The sequence below is a fragment of the Symsagittifera roscoffensis genome, chromosome 4 (assembly GCF_963678635.1).
Source record: "Symsagittifera roscoffensis chromosome 4, txSymRosc1.1, whole genome shotgun sequence".
NCBI classification, from domain to species: Eukaryota; Metazoa; Xenacoelomorpha; order Acoela; family Convolutidae; genus Symsagittifera; species Symsagittifera roscoffensis.
Genome location: NC_087065.1, coordinates 52,176,643 through 52,199,131, shown reverse-complemented (window position 1 = coordinate 52,199,131; position 22,489 = coordinate 52,176,643). Strand labels below are relative to the sequence as shown.

General features: G+C 35.4%; 1 protein-coding gene across 1 annotated transcript; it reads right to left on the bottom strand.

The window, feature by feature from the left end:
* Positions 1 to 13,175: 13,175 nt before the first annotated feature.
* On the bottom strand, positions 13,176 to 22,161 carry LOC134844560 (solute carrier organic anion transporter family member 4A1-like). The gene is made up of 8 exons (XM_063861288.1): positions 21,759 to 22,161; positions 20,227 to 20,458; positions 18,898 to 19,116; positions 17,243 to 17,372; positions 16,714 to 16,925; positions 16,204 to 16,470; positions 14,711 to 15,154; positions 13,176 to 13,696 (listed from the first exon to the last, which is right to left on the bottom strand). The coding sequence occupies exons 1-8, from the start codon at positions 21,972 to 21,974 to the stop codon at positions 13,254 to 13,256; spliced, it is 2,163 nt and encodes a 720-aa protein (XP_063717358.1). The 5' UTR covers positions 21,975 to 22,161; the 3' UTR covers positions 13,176 to 13,253.
* Positions 22,162 to 22,489: the final 328 nt, after the last annotated feature.

Here is a 22,489-nt window from a genome sequence, read left to right as displayed (position 1 = left end):
AAATGAGTTAATGAAAAAAAAAACTGAAAAGTAATGATTCGTTAAATAATTTTCTCTCACTAGATCTACTGTGTAAGCAGTTACAAAAGTCATCCTAATTTCATCTTGACTATCATGCATACTTTGAACCATTACTTTCGGTTGCTTTATGTACTATGCTCATTTTGGAATGGATTATGCTTCGCGTGATATATTTAACTCTTACTGCTAACTGTATTTCGGCTGGCCATGTCAGGTTTAAAAAAAAAGTTTCGTAACTTCAGATTTCAATGAGTTGTATTAGATAAACGACCATCACAAACTATCCAATGATCCGCCATTTGAAATCACATTTAAACACAGAGGCAAAGCAGAGCTTCGCAAAACTTGCGATACAAGACAAACATAGCATGACAAATTAGCATATATTGATTGCAGCGAAAGCCGCCCAGTCAAAAAAATAAATTGCCAAAAGCTGAATTTTCTAAATGTTCTCAATTGGTCTTCAATATAAAAATTGATTGTGAAATTGGCATCAAAACAAAACTTACAAAAAGGCAACAAAGCCGACAACTTTGGAGCAGGCACCTGCTGAGCATCCGTTGAGAAAGCTGAACCTTCTAGGGGAACGAAGCCGATTAAAATAAACAGGTGGTCCGTATTTCGAAAAACAAAACTTCTAGTTAGCGAGAAAACCGCAATCTAGTTAGCAACTTTTAGTCGAGCTACAAACTAGTGTCGACGATTGCAGGTACCTTAGTGATTAAAGATATTATATGCAATTCAGTAAAAAGAAAACTGATTTTAGTCTTGACTAAGGGCAGACTGTAAAGTGGACATTAGTCCAGTTGTCTGTCCTCTCCGAGTATCTTTTCATAAAGTGAGGTGCTAGTATATTCTTTGCTGTTATTTTTGTTGACACTTCTTACTTTAAAATGATATGGAGAAATAAATTTCTTCTTTCTTTCTAGTAATTTTAGAAACTAACTATTTTAAATTTAAGTCGCCGGCTCTCCTCAAGAACTCAATCGCTATACAAGAGGTGAAGTAAAGCCATGCGCCATACCATTTTTTGTAATTAATGAGAAATTTGAAATACAACCTTTGGCAACCTTTCTAATTATTTGTCTTCGTATAAGAAATTTTCATGTCGTTCTCATCAGGTTTAACACAGGTCACATGTTTAGTTTTTTCTTCATCTATTTTAAATATCATTAGGACACCTTCGTCAAAGTATGGAGTGATCCGCCAGTTCAAAAATGTAAAAAGGATAACCGGTTGCTGTAGAAGTATTACAGAGCGTTCTAGACCACTGTTAATTAAAGAAATCAAAAGCAAATTGAATATAAAAATCAAAGAAAATTTTAGTAGAGGCTGCATTAGGTAACAACAGCAAGACTTAGATGCAACTATCTTTTTGAAAAAAAAACTAATTTCAATTAAATTGGGCAAAAATTCAATGTCATCAATTTAGTAAGAAAATCGAAAAAAACTCAGGTAAATTTTTTTTCGACGCAAAGAGCATCTTTTGAATCGAAATAACGGCTGAAAGGGCTTTGGTATGATACCACGCACGACACACCCCTCCCGTTAAAGTTTGTTAAGCGGTCGGAACAACAAGAGTGTTACTGTTCCGACCATCAGAAATTCGGAGGATCTTTCACTTCGGGTGATTTTTATTCATAAAAACTCATGATCACAATTAAAGGCAAAAATAGTGTCCAATGATTTTTCATACTAAAAGTCTTTCAGTAGTGATTCGTATTGCTGTGAAAATTTCTGAACAAAATAGTGTCGTGAGAAAAACGGTCGGAATAAGTGGTCTATCTTTTCGGCCGCAGGCTCGTTAAGAGACCACAGTATCACAAAATATATCGACTAAGCTATTAATAATTGGCCCATGAAGCTTAAATTATTCTCTATTCCCTTCTCAAAGAAGAACAGCAATTCAACAGAAAAAAAACTGAGAAAAATCATTGTTTGCTTTTTTTCGTATTTCTTACTGTGACCGGAACATTGTGCTACTTGCCAGCAACCGCGTCTTGATTTTTTGTCCAGACGCGAACTTCACAAAAATGAATATTAGAAAAATTTTAAATTGCAAGTTTATTTATAAATTGCAATATAAATTGCAAGAGTTTGACACAAAAATTTACTAAATTGAGTTCATATTGACGAAGCAAAGTATGCTTCTAAGGACAAAAGCAGCTGCATGTCTTTTTGTTGCAAACTCCTCGAATCAAACATACAGCGCCAGTTCTGCGAATCAAGTTTGAGGATTCGTCTCTGCATATTTCGGGGCAAGTTGGCGGCTCGTAGCAAAATAGGGTTCTTCGCACACTACTACTTGCATAGGGCTTTGAAACTCCCGACGATCGTTTTTCATGCATCCTCTTTGTTTTCATCTCTTGATTAATTTGTTTGTAGAGGCGCTCTAATGCTTCGGCTCCTAAAGCGTCAGCACTTATCGGGCTTGCGTGAACAAATAAAGAAGAGGTGAGCAGAAAAATTGAAGCCAATACAAGAAAATTGTTCATTTTTAGGGATAAGACTTCAAACTTAAGGGCGTTATTATATAAATTGAGACAAGATGTCAACTAAGGGCGAGCAGTTTTAAATAAATTATGAATTTCAGCAAGTTTTGTTTGAATCTTGACACTCGATGAGTTCACATTGAGTTCACCAAAAAACAAACTAACTGAAATGAACTCACCAAAATCAGTTGAAATTTGTTAATTACTTTGATTCAGCGGAATCATGATCATGGCCACGAAATGCCGACAGAGTTGTCGTTCAATGTCAGAGAGGTATCCGAACCACCATAATTTGTCCTTCAGATTTGGATCACACTCTGACATGTCTTTTCGCTCTGGCGTGGTGCAACAAAGAATTGAATGGGACCATAACTTTAGCATAAAGATTAAATAGCATTCGCCTACCTCTTCAACCTTTGGTACTATTTTGAGGCAAATGTTTTTGGTTGACCACACTTAAAAGATCATTCTTTTTAATACTATTTATGGAGCTTTTGGTGCCCGGAAAGAGCTGAAAAAGGCGGCAACAATTAGTTGTCAAAAGCTAAAAATCTTAACTTTATTGCAAAGATGTTTGATGTTAAAGCGTTGAAGTAAGCGGACTCATTTCCCTCGCTCTAAAGTTGACTGAAAAACTGGTTTTTCAATCTGTTTGTTTTTCTTGACAAAGAGGACCTGCTTGAAAATTTTTAAAAAATGGATTAAATCAAAATTGAACTGGCTTCAACATTATTTATTACTTGACCACATTAGATGTTGGTACTGGAATTGATTTCTGAGGGAAAAAGACAAGCAAAAAATTAAAACAAGCTTGGTTGCAATTTTGCAAAAAAAAATTAATCCGAAAACGGATGAAGTAATTCTCTCTCGTTTGAAAAATTATCTGCAAAATTTTCTATTGGTTCCTAATCTCATCTTCCCTGCTTCAACTTCATACAGTTCCCTGTATCAACTTCCCTACTTCTATTGATTTTTCCTAAATCTCACCTGTAGCAAGCATATGTAAAAAAGCACGTTTGAAGGTTTTCATAACCCCAAAATTGAATATTATGTTTTCGACCAGTTTCAATTTTGCGCTTCGCAAAAATTGAAGTATAAATTTGTACAAAAAATATAGATATCCAACGGCGAAATTCTTTTTTCCATTTAATTTGATTTTGTCTAAGTTTCACCTGCCGCAGGCTTTCAGGAAAAAGCTAATTCAAACTTTTGAATTCAATGAACCCTATCTTAAATTTTGTTTCGACTGAGTTTCATTTTCGCGCTTTCGAAAAAGAGAAGTATAATAATTAGAATTAATTACACAAAACATTGATATCCAACGATAAAATTTTTTTTCTTGAAAAACATTGCGTTCAGTTAAAGATTGGCTGAGATATAATTTTCGCTCAAGTGACTCTTGTGAAGGGTCTCAGTTGCCCACATGCAACCCAGTAAACGAACTTTCCAAGGTGACAAAGCTCAACTTGTTGTTCAAAGTTAGGAGAAAGAGCAAAGTTAGTTTTCGGAGTTTTTTAGCGCAAATTTGAGAAAAATTGAAAAATACAACTTTTGAATTTTCTAAACGATGTTTTTTCGTTTTACAAGTCATTTTTTTACAAAAATTGTTTTCCAATTGTCCTATTTTATTAACTTCTATTTTCGGTCAGATCTTTTTATCACACCACGCAGAAAAAAAACGGCACGATTTTGAAGAAAAAAAACACTTTTGTACTTCGAATCATTCTGGGCTATTTGCATAGTAACTGGCTATTCTTGTACATACATTCCAATTCAACAATAGACAAGATGTTGCAAAGATAGCAAAATATAACAAGATGCCAAATGATTGATCATAGAGCAGAAAATGTACTCTACAAGTTCAACAAAAACTGAAAAAAAATTAGATAAACTCATAAAAAACTATCCTTGTCAAGAAATTGAAATATTTGAAACCGGAAAACTTCACAAAAGGCAACTTTCCCGTTTTGATTCAAAAGTGAACAATACTGAAAACTGCAAAAAATGAATTGATCAATAAAATTCAAAAGTCATTTCAAATAGTGGAAAATTACCTGAATTTTTTTTTACTTTGCATGCTCCTGGCTTTGATTAGACTCGTGGTACCTGACAAAAAAATGGTTTAAATTTTTTGAATTTTCGGAGTAAAGCTCATAAAGCGGTAATAAAGCTAACACACGTTAAGCCGAAAAAAAATAGTTTAAGCATTCTAAAATCTTAAGAACTAAAAAAAATCCAATTCCCTCTCAGAATACATTTAATAATTTTTTTCTCTCATCAAACAATGCAATTCGAGCCTCTAAACAAAAATATGTATCTCAGAATCAAAAAAAAAACTGAAAGTATGCTAAAAAGAAAAAATTAATAGTAGACAAGATTTTAAAAACCTATGTTTCAAACGCTCAGACAAAACACGGAATTGAGAAAAAGATTCAGTGATTCTGTTTGACTCGTCTGCATACAAACAACTTATTTAATCAAACATCTAACTCCTCGAATCAAACATACAGCGCCAGTTCTGCGAATCAAGTTTGAGGATTCGTCTCTGCATATTTCGGGGCAAGTTGGCGGCTCGTAGCAAAATAGGGTTCTTCGCACACTACTACTTGCATAAGGCTTTGAAACTCCCGACAATCGTTTTTCATGCATCCTCTTTGTTTTCAACTCTTGATTATTTTGTTTGTATAGGCGCTCTAATGCTTCGTCTCCTAAAGCGTCAGCACTTATCGGGCTTGCGTGAACAAATAAAGAAGAGGTGAGCAGAAAAATGAAGCCAATACAAGAAAATTGTTCATTTTTAGGGATAAGACTTCAAACTTAAGGGCGTTATTTTATAAATTGAGACAAGATGTCAACTAAGGGCGAGCAGTTTTAAATGAATTATGAATTTCAGCAAGTTTTGTTTGAATCTTGACACTCGATGAGTTCACATTGAGTTCACCAAAAAACAAACTAACTGAAATGAACTCACCGAAATCAGTTGAAATTTGTTAATTACTTTGATTCAGCGGAAGCATGATCATGGCCACGAAATGCCGACAGAGTTGTCGTTCAATGTCAGATAGGTATCCGAACCACCATAATTTGTCCTTCAGATTTGGATCACACTCTGACATGTCTTTTCGCTCTGGCGTGGTGCAACAAAGAATTGAACGGGACCATAACTTTAGCATAAAGATTAAATAGCATTCGCCTACCTCTTCAACCTTTGGTACTATTTTGAGGCAAATGTTTCTGGTTGACCACACTGAAAAAGATAATTCTTTTTAATACTATTTATGGAGCTTTTGGTGCCCGGAAAGAGCTGAAAAAGGCGGCAACAATTAGTTGTCAAAAGCTAAAAATCTTAACTTTATTGCAAAGACGTTTGATGTTAAAGCGTTGAAGTAAGCGGACTCATTTCCCTCGCTTTAAAGTTGACTGAAAAACTCGTTTTTCAATCTGTTTTTTTTCTTGACAAAGAGGACCTGCTTGAAAATTTTTAAAAAAGGATTAAATCACAATTGAACTGGCTTCAACTTTATTTAATACTTGACCACATTAGATGTTTGTACTGGAATTGATTTCTGAGGGAACAAGACAAGCAAAAAATTAAAACAAGCTAGGTTGCAATTTTGCAAAAAAAAATTAATCCGAAAACGGATGAAGTAATTCTCTTTCGTTTGAAAAATTATCAGCAAAATTTTCTATTGGTTCCCAATCTCATCTTCCCTGCTTCAACTGCATACAGTTCCCTGTATCAACTTCCCTACTTCTATCGATTTTTCCTAAATCTCACCTAGAGCAAGCATATGTAAAAAAGCACATTTGAAGGTTTTCATAACCCAAAAATTGAATATTATGTTTTCGACCAGTTTCAATTTTGCGCTTCGCAAAAATTGAAGTATAAAATTGTACAAAAAATATAGATATCCAACGGCGAAAATTTTTTTTTCCATTTAATTTGATTATGTCTAAGTGTCACCTGCCGCAGGCTTTAAGGAAAAAGCAAATTCAAACTTTTGAATTCAATGAACCCTATCTTAAATTTAGTTTCGACTGAGTTTCATTTTCGCGCTTTGGAAAAACAGAAGTATAATAATTAGAATTAATTACACAAAACATTGATATCCAACGATAATTTTTTTTTCTTGAAAAATATTGCGTTCAGTTAAAGATTGGCTGAGATAAAAATTTTCGCTCAAGTGACTCTTGTGAAGGGTCTCAGTTGCCCACATGCAAGCCAGTTAACGAGCTTTCCAAGGTGACAAAGCTCAACTTGTTTTTCAAAGTTAGGAGAAAGAGCAAAGTTAGTTTTCGGAGTTTTTTAGCGCAAATTTGAGAAAAAAATTGAAAAATACAACTTTTGAATTTTCTAAACGATGTTTTTTCGTTTTACAAGTCATTTTTTTACAAAAATTGTTTTCCAATTGTCCTATTTTACTAACTTCTATTTCCGGTCAGATCTTTTTATCACACCACGCAGAAAAAAAACGGCACGATTTTGAAGAAAAAAAACACTTTTGAACTTCGAATCATTCTGGGCTATTTTGCATAGTAACTGGCTATTCTTGTACATACATTCCAATTCAACAATAGACAAGATGTTGCAAAAATAGCAAAATGTAACAAGATGCCAAATGATTGATCATAGAGCAGAAAATGTACTCAACAACTTCAACAAAAACTGAAAAAAAAGTAGATAAACTCATAAAAAACTATCCTTGTCAAGAAATTGAAATATTTGAAACCGGAAAACTTCACAAAAGGCAACTTTCCCGTTTTGATTCAAAAGTGAACAATACTGAAAACTGCAAAAAATGAATTGATCAATAAAATTCAAAAGTCATTTCAAATAGTGGAAAATTACCTGAATTTTTTTTTACTTTGCATGCTCCTGGCTTTGATTAGACTCGTGGTACCTGACAAAAAAATGGTTTAAATTTTTTGAATTTTCGGAGTAAAGCTCATAAAGCGGTAATAAAGCTAACACACGTTAAGCCGAAAAAAAACAGTTTAAGCATTCTAAAATCTTAAGAACTAAAAAAAATCCAATTCCCTCTCAGAATACATATAATAAATTTTTTCTCTCATCAAACAATGCAATTTGAGCCTCTAAACCAAAATATGTATCTCAGAATAAAAAAAAACTGAAAGTATGCTAAAAAGAAAAGATTAATAGTAGACAAGATTTTAAAAACCTATGCTTCAAACGCTCAGACGAAAACACGGATTTGAGAAAAAGATTCAGTGATTCTGTTTGACTCGTCTGCATACAAACAATCTATTTAATCCAATTTTACAACACATGCTATTCGGAAGTGTGAAAACAACTGCAGACAAGGGCCACAGAAGCGAATCTTCACTTCGTAAACACAAGATAGAATATCAAAAACAAGCTTACACAAAACAAACTTCTTATTACTTAGAAGTAAACACTCTGAGAGGATAAAATACATGCTTCCAATTGGTTCGCCACAGAAATTGAGATTAAAACTGAGCAAAAACTTGTTCAAATTTGGTTGAAAAATTTTAAACATTAGGTGAAGCGGAGCTTCGCAACACTTTGGATACAACACAATAATAAAATTGTAAAATATCAGACAGACAGTGAGACGAAGACATGTAGGTCGAAAAAAATTTTTTAATTCGAAGAAAGAACAAAAATTTTGTGAACTTGTTGCAAATGATCTTCATTTTGAAAAAAAATATGATAAGAAGAATCATCACGGCCATCAAATCAGTTTTGAAATTCATTTTTCGAGTGGGAACTGAGTCGAAAACATTTGAGTAGACACCAAAAACTAGAGCCGAAAATAAATAGATGCCACATAAACATTAACAAACTCATTCAAGCAAAAAATATATATACGAAATCTAAAATAGTAAACTTTAGGAACTAAATACCAACTTTCAATTATAAATAGAGTTGCTTAAATAATCATTAAAAAATCCAAGCGTTGGACCGATAAGTTGACAAAAAAAAACGAACGATAGCCCGACAATTGAAGTTTTCCAAAAAATGCTTCCTTATAATAAAAAAATGGCTCGGTCGGGGCCCGAACTCTTTAACTTATGTTCCACAGGCACGTGCTTTACCTCTTGAAAAAGGTCCGAAAGGTGTAGAGGTTCCATAAAAAACAAGGTATACCTACACAATTACATAAACTCATGATGGAAAAGAAAAGGTGCGACCGAACCAAGACCTGTCGCCAGTAAAAAGAAAGAAAAAAGTCAAGTTTTCGATTACAAGTCACTTGCTCTCGCAAGTGAATTAGAAAGAAAAACAAAAATGAGCAAACATTTCCAGTTTGGAATTGATAGATTACAAGGCATAACTGTGTCTTTAAACGCTAAGAAGTTTTCGTCAAAGTAAATTGGTAAATCTTTTGCAAGTTTCGGCAAAAAAGTTTGCAAGGAAGTTTCGAAAAACGGCAAAATTGAGAAAAAATAAGACCCGTGTTAGAACTGTCTTGAATGATATCGACGGTTACCAGCGCAACAAACTGAATTTTTACCCAAACATCTTAACTCATGCTATACTAACAACCCAGCAAGCCAATATAACGATTTTGAAATAAGAAAATTCGGTTGGAGTAAAGTTGACTTTAATTTTAGCATAGACATCGCTAGCTCCGCTAGTTATGAAACTATCCACAATTGAAAAAACTGGATCAGTTTTTGGTTTACTTTATTCCGCTGCAATTCATAATGAAATTCCCCTTTGGAAACTATACTGTTATATTTACTTTTTTAATTTTCAAGTTAATTTTGATCGGCGACAATTTTGTTTCCTTTTTGAGTTGCTGGGAAAATTTATTTTATCTCTTAGGTATTGATTTTCGAGGACAAAGCTTTTCAAGCAATTAAAAATCTCCATCGGAAGAAGCTTGGCATTTTAGCTACTAACAACATGCCCGCATCAAACCCATGAATAAATCCAAAAATTCATAATTGGAAAGGAAAGTGCGAAAAATTCATAAGTAGCAAGAGGAAAACAAGACCAACAATTTATGAATTTAGTCTTAAGTTAGTATGATGAAGGAAAATCTTAAGACATCTAAAAGCAAATCTTAACACCTCTAAAAACTTTGATGAGGGCGAGCTGTCGTGTCACTCAAATTTTTCTGTTCCCAAGTCAACAGTGATTACGATATCAATCGAAAAATATGAATTGAAAAACAACGTCATTGTTTTTGGATCATCTTAATTTCTGAGACAATTTTCATATCTCATCTCAGTTGCCAGTTGTTCGATTGTGCCCGAATCATCAAAACATAGCAAAAAAGATGATTCTACGCAACTATAGGCTTCATCGAGGACTAGAAAGATGATCAAAATTAAACTCGTGCTGTAAATGTTTTTTTCTCGGACATCTGGTCAAACTATTGATCTTATAGCAGATTATGTACGCAAAAATTTCGAATAAAATTTAAAAAAAATTAAACAGATATTTTCAAGACCTATTCATATTCAGAAATTTCATATACAAAAAAATGAAGTATTTGAAAAAAAAAAAATTTGAAAAGATCATATTCTCAAATTGTATTTCCCTATTTCGATTCAAAAGCAAACAGGTTACAGAAAACTGCTAGCTTACGTGCTTACAAAAAAAACTTGAAACAAAAAACCTTTTTCAAGAAACTTTTTTGATTAAGCTTTGTAACCACTAATTCAGTTTGAAAATTAATCAGCATGCAGCTTCTTGACAAAAGCGGAGCTGCAGTAAAAAACGGCGAGGCAGGAAGAATCTAGGATTTGAATCAGAACTGCTTTGAATGATATAGACTGCTAGCTACTAGTGCAACGAAAGAACCACTTCAGTACTGACACTTATTCATCTACATCTTCACATGTTCTATACTTTAAACTCAGGTAGCAATGATAACGGTTTTAACACTTGTTGTTGAGACAAAGTTCACTCATACTGAAACAGGAGAAACGATGGCTCCGCTTGTGATGACATTAACTCAAATACTTTAGAGCATAAAAAGTAATGAGCTCTCCGAAGAACGCTGTCTGAGATGGCATAACTGATTTATTATACGCCGAAACTAAAGCTTTGGAAACAAACCCAATTAAACACCGTTTAAGATAAAATAAAAAGCAATTGAAAAAAAAAACGAAACAAAAGAACGAGAGGACGAACATCACCAATCCGAAAAACATTAACTTTAAAAAAAATTACTCGAAGCAAACTCGGTAGTTTCAAGTGAATTTATAAACATAGCCAACTGACAGTTGGAAAAGAGTAATAAGCGCAAGGAAACTAAAAAAAAAACAGACTTGTTTTTCAAAAACCTTACACTTTTAAATTTCGAAAAAATTAGATGGCCTTAAAGCTCTTGGAATTTGTAGAACAAATTATGACGGACACTTTTTTGTTAAAAATAATCCAATTTGAGAAAACTGGATCAATAGGTAAAACTTGCATTTCGCTGGGAAATCTGATAATTAATTTCCATTTTCGAAATTAGAAGCCAATCACATTTTTCGCGACTTTTACACTTTCGCTGATCGATAGTGAAGTTTGCCTTCCTTTTCACAATGGAAATGCATTGAACTTGAAAAAAAAATCAAAAGTCAAACCGCGAAAAATCAAACTGAGCGTGAACAAATTTCAAGAATTTTTCCTGAAAAAAAATTAGCAAGACCTATCTAAGAGTACTCACTACGCTTGTTACTATTAAACACGGGCAAAACTAAGCTTCGCACCACTTGCGAAACAACAGTTACATAATTAAAAAGCATGACGCTCAAGAAAAAACTAGCAGAGGCAGGGTTAGGAGTATTTTAAAACCTGTTTTAAATCAAGGTAAAAACTCTCGTTTTAAAACAAAAAACAGTGCTTTTTATAATAAAATGTTTAACGCTTAAACTAAATTTACTGGTTTAAATTACTAACGGAAAAACAGCAATTTTCAAATACTGTGAAAAAAACATTAAATTATGTTTTTTAATCAAAAACGCGGTTTTATTGATTTTTTTGTAAGAGGACTTTGAACAAGGTTAACGTCGAAAAACGAACTAGCTAAACATATGAAAGCTTTTTTGTTAAAATTTAAATGAGTTTGCAAAAAAGTCCAAGTGGGAAGTGGCGCTGATCTTGAGCATTTGAAAAAATTAGGGCCTGTATCAAAGGGATCTCAAATGGCCAGGTTTTGAAACGAATGAAAAAATGTAAATTCCCCTCCCCTTTAAACCACACGCACACAAAAACTAGTTTTTCTTATCAAATAGCGCAATTTGAGGTCACTACGCCGATATAAAATAGGCCGAAACCGGTTAAGCTGAAAAATGGGCGAAAAAAGATTTTTAAAAACAATGAAATGGTAAAATAGCAACCAACAAAAAAGCAAAATTTGAAAAGGACAAATCTTGTAAATACTATTACGCTCAAAATATTTCTGTTGGAGTATTTCCAAAAAGAAAACGAGGAGACGAAAAAGTCTAACAGATAAGTTTTATGAGCTAAATTGTTTATGTGAAAGTCTAGTAACCGATTGCCACACCCTTGCTGATCGGTCGGGTAAGTATTGAGCAACTCAGCTTGCGCAAGAAAGTAACTGCACGCATTTCTAACAGATTTATGAGAAGTTGTTCATGGTTAAAATGACTAATTCCCGATTACAAATACACTTGCTTTCGCAAGTAGAGGTAGGTTTTGAAAATTTTCAACCGCGCTAAACATTGACTTTTGTCAGCCCAATTTGAGCAGTGCTACAAATCGACTTGTTTACCGTGACTTTCAATGCCCGATATGCAAGCCTGCTATGCAATGACTTTGTCCATTGTATGAACACAATAATTTGCAGACAACTGAAGTGAAATTACTGAAAATGGACATTGACTTTTAGAAAGAAAAACTTGAAAACTGAAACATTATGTTAGAAATGCAACTTAACAATGAAAAATAGATGTTTAAAATGTTATCGTAATGCACATTTATTAGTTTACATGACGTTTTTAGAGAAAAACCCCAGTACAAATGACTCTCTTTTTACAATAGGAATCGACTCATCAACGACGACAGCAGCCACCTAAGCTATACTAGGATTTTTGGACTAGGTTTAGGAAACCCAACCTTTGACTTATCATTTTACTTTTGCGATTGCAAAATGAGACCGGCTGTTAGCCCGATTTGAGCAGTTCTACAAATCGACTTCTCTATCGCGACTTTATCGTGACTTTCAATGTCCGATATGCAAGCCTGACAGGCGATGACTTTGCCCATTGTATGAACACAACAGTTTGCAGACAACTGAAGTCAAGTTACTGAAAATGGACAAAATGACTTTTAGAAAGAAAAACTTGAAACCTGAAACAAAGTCTTATAAACACAACTAAATAATAAAAAAATTGATGCTTGAAATGTTACCGTAATCCACATTTAGTTTACAACTTTCGTAATTTCAACAGAAAACCCCTTTTCACATTTTGGTCGTTTTTCTGCTGCTCAAGGCTCTTCAGTAGTTATCGAAAGAAAAATTTGACTTACAGAGAAAGTTTTTCTTTAGTATTGACTGGTTTTCTGGGCCATTAATTTTAGGTAACCATTTTATACCCATAGGAAGCATGTCGGCATATTAACCAATCTCGCAATTTCCGCAAACATCCATGGAAAGCTACATCCAAAATTGATATTGAAAATGTGCAAACGAGTTCTCAAGTAGGAAAACAAGATGAACAATATACATATATAATTAGTCTTAGTTTCGAGTAAAACTAAACAATAAGCGATGGAAGACTACACTATAATATTTACATGTCTTGATTGCGAGTATTGATATAAGAAATACATTTAGGCTCAGCTAGTTCACTTTTAGCCTCCTCCAGTTTTTTTTCCTGGTTTGGATAGAAGTCCAGACTTTTTCTTCCGTAAGCCAGCATAGATAGAACATAGAATAGGAGGCCCATTGAAGCACACGACAGCACCAGTAGAAATGTAGTGAATGATAGTTTGTCCAGACTGTATAAAAGACATGACCCTTGACCTTCGTCGCAAGTCACCTCCCATAGGTCACAGTTGGCGTCCATGATGGCCCCGAATACCAGGGGTCCTGTGGACATTCCGAGCACTCGGAAGGCTATGTTTGAAACTGCGAGGGAAAGAGAAGCGAGATGGGGCGATGAGATAAGTTTCAGGTTTCCACTTAGCCCGATCGGTACTTTAATGAGCATCGCAAAACAGAAGAAACCAAGACCTGCAAACAATGCACGACATCATTCATTTTGAAACAACCAAGTAAGATATCATTCGAATGCGCGTTTTTTAAATTTTACGCAGAGGCAAAGCTTCGCTTCGCAAACACTAGCGAGAACACGACAAAAAGCAGCTCTATAAAGTGCAATTAAAGAAGAAATAAGCATCGAATTAGTAAAACTTCGGCTATGTCTTGGATTCGATCTACGACCTAGAGATTATGCGTCTCGCGCACTAACCACTCAGCCATTGAAGCTTAATACTTTACAAACACTAGCCACAATCAAAGCAGAGAATAGATGCTATGAAATTTCTAATGATACAAATCGTGATTATAGCAAGTGCCACCGGCTCTTTTCCAGTCCCCCCCTTTCAAATTCAATTTTGAAAAGCTTAATTAACGTTGTCATAATGCAATGAAATTTGGCATGGTGAACAAATCGTCAACTGTGAACAGATTTGTTCTTCATACATAACAGCGTAACATCACGCATTTAGCCGTAATAACACGTAAAACAAACATAAAATTCGGTATTTTGAAAGGGTGGGACTGGAAAAGAGCCGTGCCATCAAATCAGGTGACACTTATTTAGTGCCACCAAATAAGGGAAAACGTTTTATGAACACTTATTTGCGAGTTAAGTTATTAAAAAAAGAAGGTTCGTAATAATACACTACGCTGCTCACTAGTGTAAATAGCAAGTGTGTGCTAAATTTTTGAAAAACTGGCTCTCGTTTTCCTTTCCCCCCACCTCACATAAGCATAAGTTTTATGGTGTAACGAGGGGTCTTACGACGTTAAGTATAAAAACCAAATATCTTGGCCAGGACCTAATTAGTCAGCACGCCAATTTTTGTAACACTGGGACATTGTGAACATTAAATTTACTAGTGAATTTTCGCTTGTGGGGGGGGGAAGAGCCGAAAAACTAACATTTTTACATTAAGTTAGGCCAAACGATTAATTAAGAAAAATTAATGGAAGCCTTTGTGAGATTGCGCATTTTGAACTCACCAATTGCGGCGAAATATTTCTCAGGACAGTCTATTGCACAAAAACCTTCCTCCACATTTTCTCCTAGATAGCTTCGGTTAAGTGATGACTCATGCCCGTGGCTAACAGCACCCACACATGAGCAATCAGTCTTATCACCTTCGCATCCGGCGTAACACGCATTAAACAGCGTAGTTTCAGACGCCTCGTGACATACTGGCTGGAAAAGACTAACAGAACACTGGCATTTGTCAAAACACACTTTTCCACTTTCTAACATACTCGAAATCGACTCTTCGGTAGTAGCACCAGGAACATTAGAAACAGATTGTTCCGGACAGTGTAAGAGAATAGAAGAGGATAGAATCATTTCGAGAAGCGTAACAGTCATCAGGGTTTTGATGATGCCGCGAAGCGAGTTCATCTTGCGAGATATCAATGCTCCCACGATGCTTCCTAATGTACCTAAAACATTCTCCGTAAATCCCATGATATCAAAAACAGAAAAATAATTATATAGGATTTCCTCGAGACCCTGTTTTTCTTTATAACATTCAGCGCCGCAGGCAATTTATTCAAAAAATTAGGTTAAAATGCTGCTTTTGGGCACTTTTTAAAAGTTTAGACCAAAAAATACAGAGGCGAAGCTGCGCTTTGCAAACAAAAGCGAGAAAACGCCAAAACAAGCTCTATACACCCTGATTCGATCCTTTTTTTATAGCACTAGTTTGAAGATAGAGTAGTCTGTAGCTGTGCAATTAACAGAATAATCCGAACTCTATAATTATTGAAAAAAATCAGAAGCGGATAAAAAAATCAGCAGAAACAGGGGCGGATCGAGGAACTTCGAGGGGAAGGAAGGCGGATTTTCAAAAAATTGTCAAACATTTTGTCGACTTTTTTTATGTCGACAAAATTGATTTTCCGAGCTCTCCCAAATCATTATAAAGAACCTATTTTGGTCAAATTTTTTGCGCCGCGGTCAAAGTTTGAAAAAAAAACAGGCCAAAAAAGGCTCTTCCTTCAAAATTAGTATATATTGGCGCCTTTAGAAAATTTTTAGGCTCCGTCGCCAAATATGGATATCTCAAAATAGTACAAAGGGTGGGGACCCTTTGGGTCGAATCCGAGGGGGGGGGGCGTCCACCTCCCTCCCTAAATCCGCCCCTGAGTAGAACTAAGCAAAATAATTTCAAATATACGCTCTAAAGAAAAGATTGCTAGTGATTTTTTGGTAGTGAGTCAGTGGGAAAATCAGTCTAACAAGCGGAAGCATGAAGACTAGTTTTTTCGACATAACAGTCCCAAATTTTTATTGAGACTTCAATCACGACCAAAAAGCTTTTAAACGATATCACACTTGACCTATAAACTTCCTCAAAGTGCCAAAATCGGATGAAAAAAAAACCATCCCAAGCCATAGTTCTGTACAATTACGTTGTGACATTGCCCGAAAAAAACGCAATGGAATCAAAATTGATTCTATTAGTTCGATTTTTGGCAACCTTTCATACCTAAAACGATGACAGATGCGAATGTTATTGCAGCTCCACTTGAAGTCATCGCTAGACTCTGTTGGAAGAACTTGGCTCCGAATGTCACCAGGCCAGAGTATATGAAGGCCTCCGGCACCGCAGCTAGGGTGAACAGAATCCAGGGCAAATTGCACACCACCGCTGACAGCTGCGACTTCAAATTGCCCACACTTACCTGAATGTCTTCTTTCGCTTTAGCCGAGGAAGAAAACGGAATAGACTGCGACTGATTTTCAGTTCTTGATACTGAAAGTAAAGTTATCACATTTTTTTAATCACATTTTAAACTCTTGTCACAATAACGAAAAGACTACGCATCTGTTTAAAATCAGTTCAGTTTAGCAGCGTTATAGTCGTTAAGAATCTAGTTACTGTCACTAATGGCAAAAATTATGAATGTGTTACAAGATTGACAGCCAGAACGAACTTACACGCAAAATTTTGGAAAACACGATTCACTTTTCGTGTGCAGAAAGAAAATAAACTAACCTGTATTGCGTGTATACTGATTGTTGAACTTGAGTGGAAAAGAGAGCACTAGCGGCACGCATAGAATGACCCCTACTGCCCCAATACAGAGGCCTACCCACCATGCCCCCACCCACAACACGTGTGAGTTGTCTACAGGCAACTCCTCTAGATCCACCGGAACAGTCAGGAAGACCGCATTCAGACCAGCCCCCATGATTGACCCCAAAGACCTAAAATATCACATTTGCATCGACGAGTTTGTGAATCAAGTACAAGCTGAATTAAATAACTGTAGATGTTTCATTCTTATCTTGGTGAGTTTTTTAATGACGCTTAGACCAATCGGTAACACTTTGCATGAATTTTGCAGTAGCCAGAAAAATTAAAGAAGAGTCATATCAATCTCATCTATTCTAGCTCTAATTTCATCTCAGAAACAAAAGTTAATTCAAACCATTTTTACAACTCGGCGAGAAAGGGGTTTGGTATGTTTTCAAGCATTTTATGCAGATTTTCTGAGTAATTCATTTTCTGAGCAACTCATTACCTGGTTGCCTGCATAATGCCGTAGTAGAAGCCACTGTTGCCTGCCGAGTTCTCCTCGAAGTAGTGCACTGCTAGTGTATTCTGAGCTACAGTGCCACACCCAAACAGGAAGTTACCCACCGATAACACCACTTAAACAATAGAAACATTACGTCATAATAGCCACTCGTTTATTTTTATTTGAAAGAATTAAACATAATCGTCATAAAAAGGAAAGCAGAAGCATCATAAAAAATGTGGCCAAAACTACGCAAACATGATGCGCGATGGTTAAAAATTGGGGTTGAGAAATTGGACGATAAGCAAATTAGACGGAGGCACTTAAAAGGAAATTAGACGATTTTGCAAAACAGCAATTGTGAGAAAATAGACGAAAGTGAGAGAGATTAAAATTGTTTGCAGACAAATTGCGTGAGAAAAATTAAAATAGTTTGCAGAAAGCAGTTAAATTTTGGTGGCGAAAAAATTTACAAGTCAATCATGCATAATTTATTCAATTCAAAACTCTCCTATAACATTCGGATTTGACACTTTATGTTCATTTAAACTAATTGTTTTTTATAGGCATTGACATTTTATACTCTTTTTGTATTTGTGAAACTTGACTCTTAAGAAAAAAATTTTGTTAACCTTTTACTTTTCATGGCTTTGTCTAATTACGTTTTTGTAGCATCCGTCTAACTTGCTTATCGTCTAATTTCCAAGGCTCCTAAAAATTGATCAGCTGTTTAAGTGGGGTTTAGGAACTTAAACGACAAGCAAATAAGACGATCAGAAAATAACGGAATTTAGACACTAACTTGCGTGCAAATTGCGTGCCGTAAATTCCGTTTCTTTACGGTCATCTAATTTGCTTGTCGTCTAATTTCCTAGGCCCCGTTTAAGTAAATAATACTGCTACTAAATCTTTAAAATTCTTTTAAATAAAGGGACGATAATTTAGCTGAAAAAGAATGATTCAGAATTTCAATAACTAGTTTTCTTTGAGTTTTCTTTCAAGTCCGAACAAACCGAATTTCTTCATTGAATAACTTTCCCGATAAGATAATTTAGAGGAAAAGAGAATTGAGAACTAACTTACTACGTTTGTTAGATCTGGAAAAGAGTGAGGATTATCTTAAAATAAAAACAAGATTGATTGGATGGCATGTTTGTGGCAGTGAAGGTGGCATGTTTGTTCATCACTGTTGTTTAACTACCAGAGGAGGGGAGTATAATAATCTAGTGCGTCAATTTTACCAAACGGGGTCTTGTTGGCATCAAACAACAATCAGACTCTGATAGCCTTTGGGTGAGGATAGAAAGATAATGGTTAGAAGAAAGATAACCGACCAAATTTAGTTATATAACAAGACTTTTTTCGAACTTTCACTGATAAAAACTTTGGACTTTCGAGCTATATATCTCGGGTTTTTTTTGTAATTTTTTTGTTGTCAGTTTTAAACTTCATTCAAGGTGTCCTTATTGGAGGGGGTCCCATATTCTGCAAAAAAATAGTGCACAATTGAGTATCAGAAGCCCCCAATAATTAGACATCATCGTCCAAGTGTCGTAAAATTCATTCTCAAACGTATTTAAGAACCATTCCATCTTCGTACCCAAATCATTGCCAAAAACCGTTGGCAAATCTCGTACAATTGACGCCCTCCCACTTACCAGGGTATACTGCAGACTCATCCTGTGTTTGCGAAATGACATCACAATACAACTGCGTTCTGTTGCCGTCGCAAGTGTTCAGGTCTCCCTCGGAGTTCACGTGGTAGACTCCCGATATGAACTGGGGCATTGCCATGGTCACACATGCCACTGAGACTGTAGTAAACCCGATGGCCATCCATTTGGGTTTGGTCAAATACTTCGTGCCCAGGTAGCTAACTTTAACAACACACACTAATTAACTCCACTAACTATATCAAAAAATTATTGTTACCTCCGGGCTACGGTGGCAAAAAAAATCGAATTTTTTTGAATGTTTGATTCAGTTCCGCTTGATCTTAATGACTTCGATAACGAAACGAAGTTCATTGATGTGGCACTCAAAAACAAACACAATTTCCAGCATTTTTAAATTCTGAGCAGGTTTCTCGAGTTTGAGAGCACAAATCCAATGGAGCTGAAGAGGCGTTCCAATTCAGCTGTTGTCGACATGCAGAATAAAACTGTTTGAATGTGCCCAATTGATAGTTTTGACGTATATACCTTGATTTAAATCATTCATTCAAATGCAACCATGCTCATAACTACGAAATATACATATCAAAAAGGTTGCCGAAAAATGGTGGCTTTTTATCGCTGACCTATTTGACTTCATCTTATAAGCTTTTGTCTTTTCAGATACTAATTTGCTATCAGTAAACCAGCTCATGAACCCATAAAAGTCAAACCCCTTGGGAAAATTCTGGACCCACGGCTGATTTCTTTTGTCTATATTAGCAGCCGAGAGAAGTCAGTACCGGATCTATGATTTGTCAGAGAGAGTTGAAAACGTATCGTCGTTTCTAGGTCGTTGAACTGTTTTTCTGAACACTACCGAAACACTGAAAAGAACTTAATAATGGGCGAAGCTTACTTTTAAACAAGTTACTTCCCAAGTTAATTTAACACGTTTCCACAAAACTTGATTTGATTTTGATTTATATTGCGTTACGTCCCCAGCGAGCGAGCTGGCGCTAGTTTATAAAATCTATCATTTATTATCCGTTAGTAAAAAATACACCTAAAAATCAGCCGATCAAAATAATGTCAATTAGTAGCTCCAAAGTGGTGTAATTTGTGCAAGGGGTAGTCGGTGAGTACTTTTAAACTTTTGTGAGAACTTAATTAGATACATCATTTGACTTGACCTGTTCAACCATCTTTACGATCTTCTCTCGATGTCTTTGCAACAATTGATATTTGCTACTGATTTATAAATACACGAACACGAATTTACTCATAATATTTATAACTGATTGACTAGCATAAAATGGGAAGAATATATCTCACATGGTACAGCTATGAGGCAGTAGGCCACATCGTACATGATGCTGATGATGCCAGAAGTGGTACTTGAGAAGCTGAATCTAGTCTCCAGACTCTGGTAGTTGGTCGGATTCACTCCATTCGTGCAGAAGCTCTCGAAGAAGACGGTGACACATAACACTACTGCGAACAGGTTAATTGTCACCAGAGAGGAGCTGCAACGGAAAGGACCCAGACCAAACGATGACTCACAGGTCTGAAAAAATTCGTGACTATATTATTTGGGATTGGAGAGGTCGAAAATTCAAAATATAGCCAACAGACAATTGAAAAAGAGTCAATGAGCGCAATTAAACAGAAAAAAAAATCTGATTTGTTTTTTGAAAAAAAACTTTCAAATTTCAAGAAAATTTGCGAAAGTTCCAAAATTTAAAGAAAAAATGCATGCCCTCAAGGCGCTTTTAATTATTAGAACAATTTGTGATAGGCACTTTTTCGATCAAATTAACCCAATTTGAGAAAACTGTATCAATCGGTAATTTTTTTTTTATTTCGCTGGGAAATCTGAGAATTAAATTCCACTTTCGAAACTAGAAGTCGCTGACCTTTAAACTTTCGCTGTTAGATAGTGTAGTTTGCCTTCCTTTTAGCAAAGGAAATGAACTGAACTTAAAAAGTAATTAAAGTCAAACCGCGAAAAAGTAAATTTGAGCCTGAAAAATTTTTAAGACTTTTCCTGAAAAAAAGGGAAGAAAAATCATCGCGACCTATATAAGAGTCTGAACTACGTTCATGGACTCTTAACAACATGCGGAACAAAGGGTCGCAAATTGAGACAACTGACAAATGAGTCCACAATTCAATGCATCTGCATTTAAAACATAAAAAAGGGATAAATTGAGTCTACTTTCAATTGAGTTACAATTAGAAACTATCTTGAAAAGCAGCAAGCAATGCTTCAGGCGCATTATACAGCTTCTGCTGAATCTTAGCGCAGCAAAGCGAAGCGCAAAAAGGGTTTCTTAAAGATCCATTCCACTTGTTTTTTTTTTAAAAAAAACTGGGTGTCACAATTTCTGTCAAAACTGTCAATGTCGTAAGAAAAAACAATGAACGGCAAACACTCACTAGTGTATATCATTCCACTCCTGTCAAATATAAGCGCAGCGAAGCAAGAGTGCGTTACTCTAGAATTTCAACTACAATTGCGTTTCTAGTCATGTATTGTTTGTAAATACAGTCTGATTATCCAGCATACGGATTTCCCGTTTTTGGCACTCCAAGATAAGCAAAAAAGACAAGAGTTAACTTTTACCACATAATCGACAGTCGAATCCAATCCAGCTTCAACTACGATAGTTAAGAATCACAAGTTTATCTCAAGAAAGCTTACTGTATTCGCACAGGCAGTTAAAAGTATTCGTTATCATGTTTGTAAATATAACTCAACGATAGTGCTTTTTCGATCATGATGAAGATAGTTAACTGAAAAATTCAAACTCCTTAGCGATTGATTAAGCTGCGGTATACTCTGATTTCATTTATCTTAAACATACTTTGTTGGTGCTCGCTTCTTCTCCAGGAAAAGTGTTTCTGTCATCCATCTCAAATTCTGAAGTCGATGTGGGTGACGTCGCGCATGTTGTTTCTCGAACGTGCTCTTCTCCTGTCGGCAAAGGGAGTCGACAATTCTCCCCTATTGACCATTTATCCCTCGCTTCATTCAAGTCCATTTGATTCACATTCTGCTGGCCGAATTCACGTTCATTCATATCAGTTCCGAGCGTCGAAACCAAACAAGTACTTAAGTAGCGCCCCTATTGCTTTTTGGGTTTTCACTGCACGGTCGTCATTTATCACTGAACAAAACGCCCGAGCAATTTTTTAACAGGTCCGTTGAAGACAGTTTAATTTTCGTGGTTTCAAACATCCATGCAGTAAGATTATAGATACAAGTTTTATCTAAAAACAATTTTTAATAAACGACTAAAAATTGAGGCAAATAGTTCCAAATTGCTTTTTTCTCGGAAAATATAATAATCAATAACGAGGACTCATCTACCAACACTAAAAAATTTCAAAGCTTAACTCATATTGTGATCACTCCTAGACTTCTTGCGCGCCACAATCGGAAGGCGATTGATTTTTTTTTTACTCAGAAGTACAACAGATTGTTTATCAAAGCTGCCCCTTTTAAAGCCAATATACGGCAAAAATTTTGAGTGCCGCGTGTGATATTTGATTCTCAGATTTTCTTAACAACCTCTAAATTAAAAAAAAACATATA

Bases quoted from the DNA above. Each gene is read 5' to 3' on its own strand.
- LOC134844560 (XM_063861288.1), bottom strand. From the start codon at position 21,974: ATGAATGAACGTGAATTCGGCCAGCAGAATGTGAATCAAATGGACTTG. The intron at 17,373-18,897 runs GTAAGTGGGAGG...CTATTGTTTAAG, and splicing joins TGAGTCTGCAGTATACCCTG to TGGTGTTATCGGTGGGTAAC. The intron at 15,155-16,203 runs GTATGAAAGGTT...AGAATGTTTTAG, and splicing joins CGCATCTGTCATCGTTTTAG to GTACATTAGGAAGCATCGTG.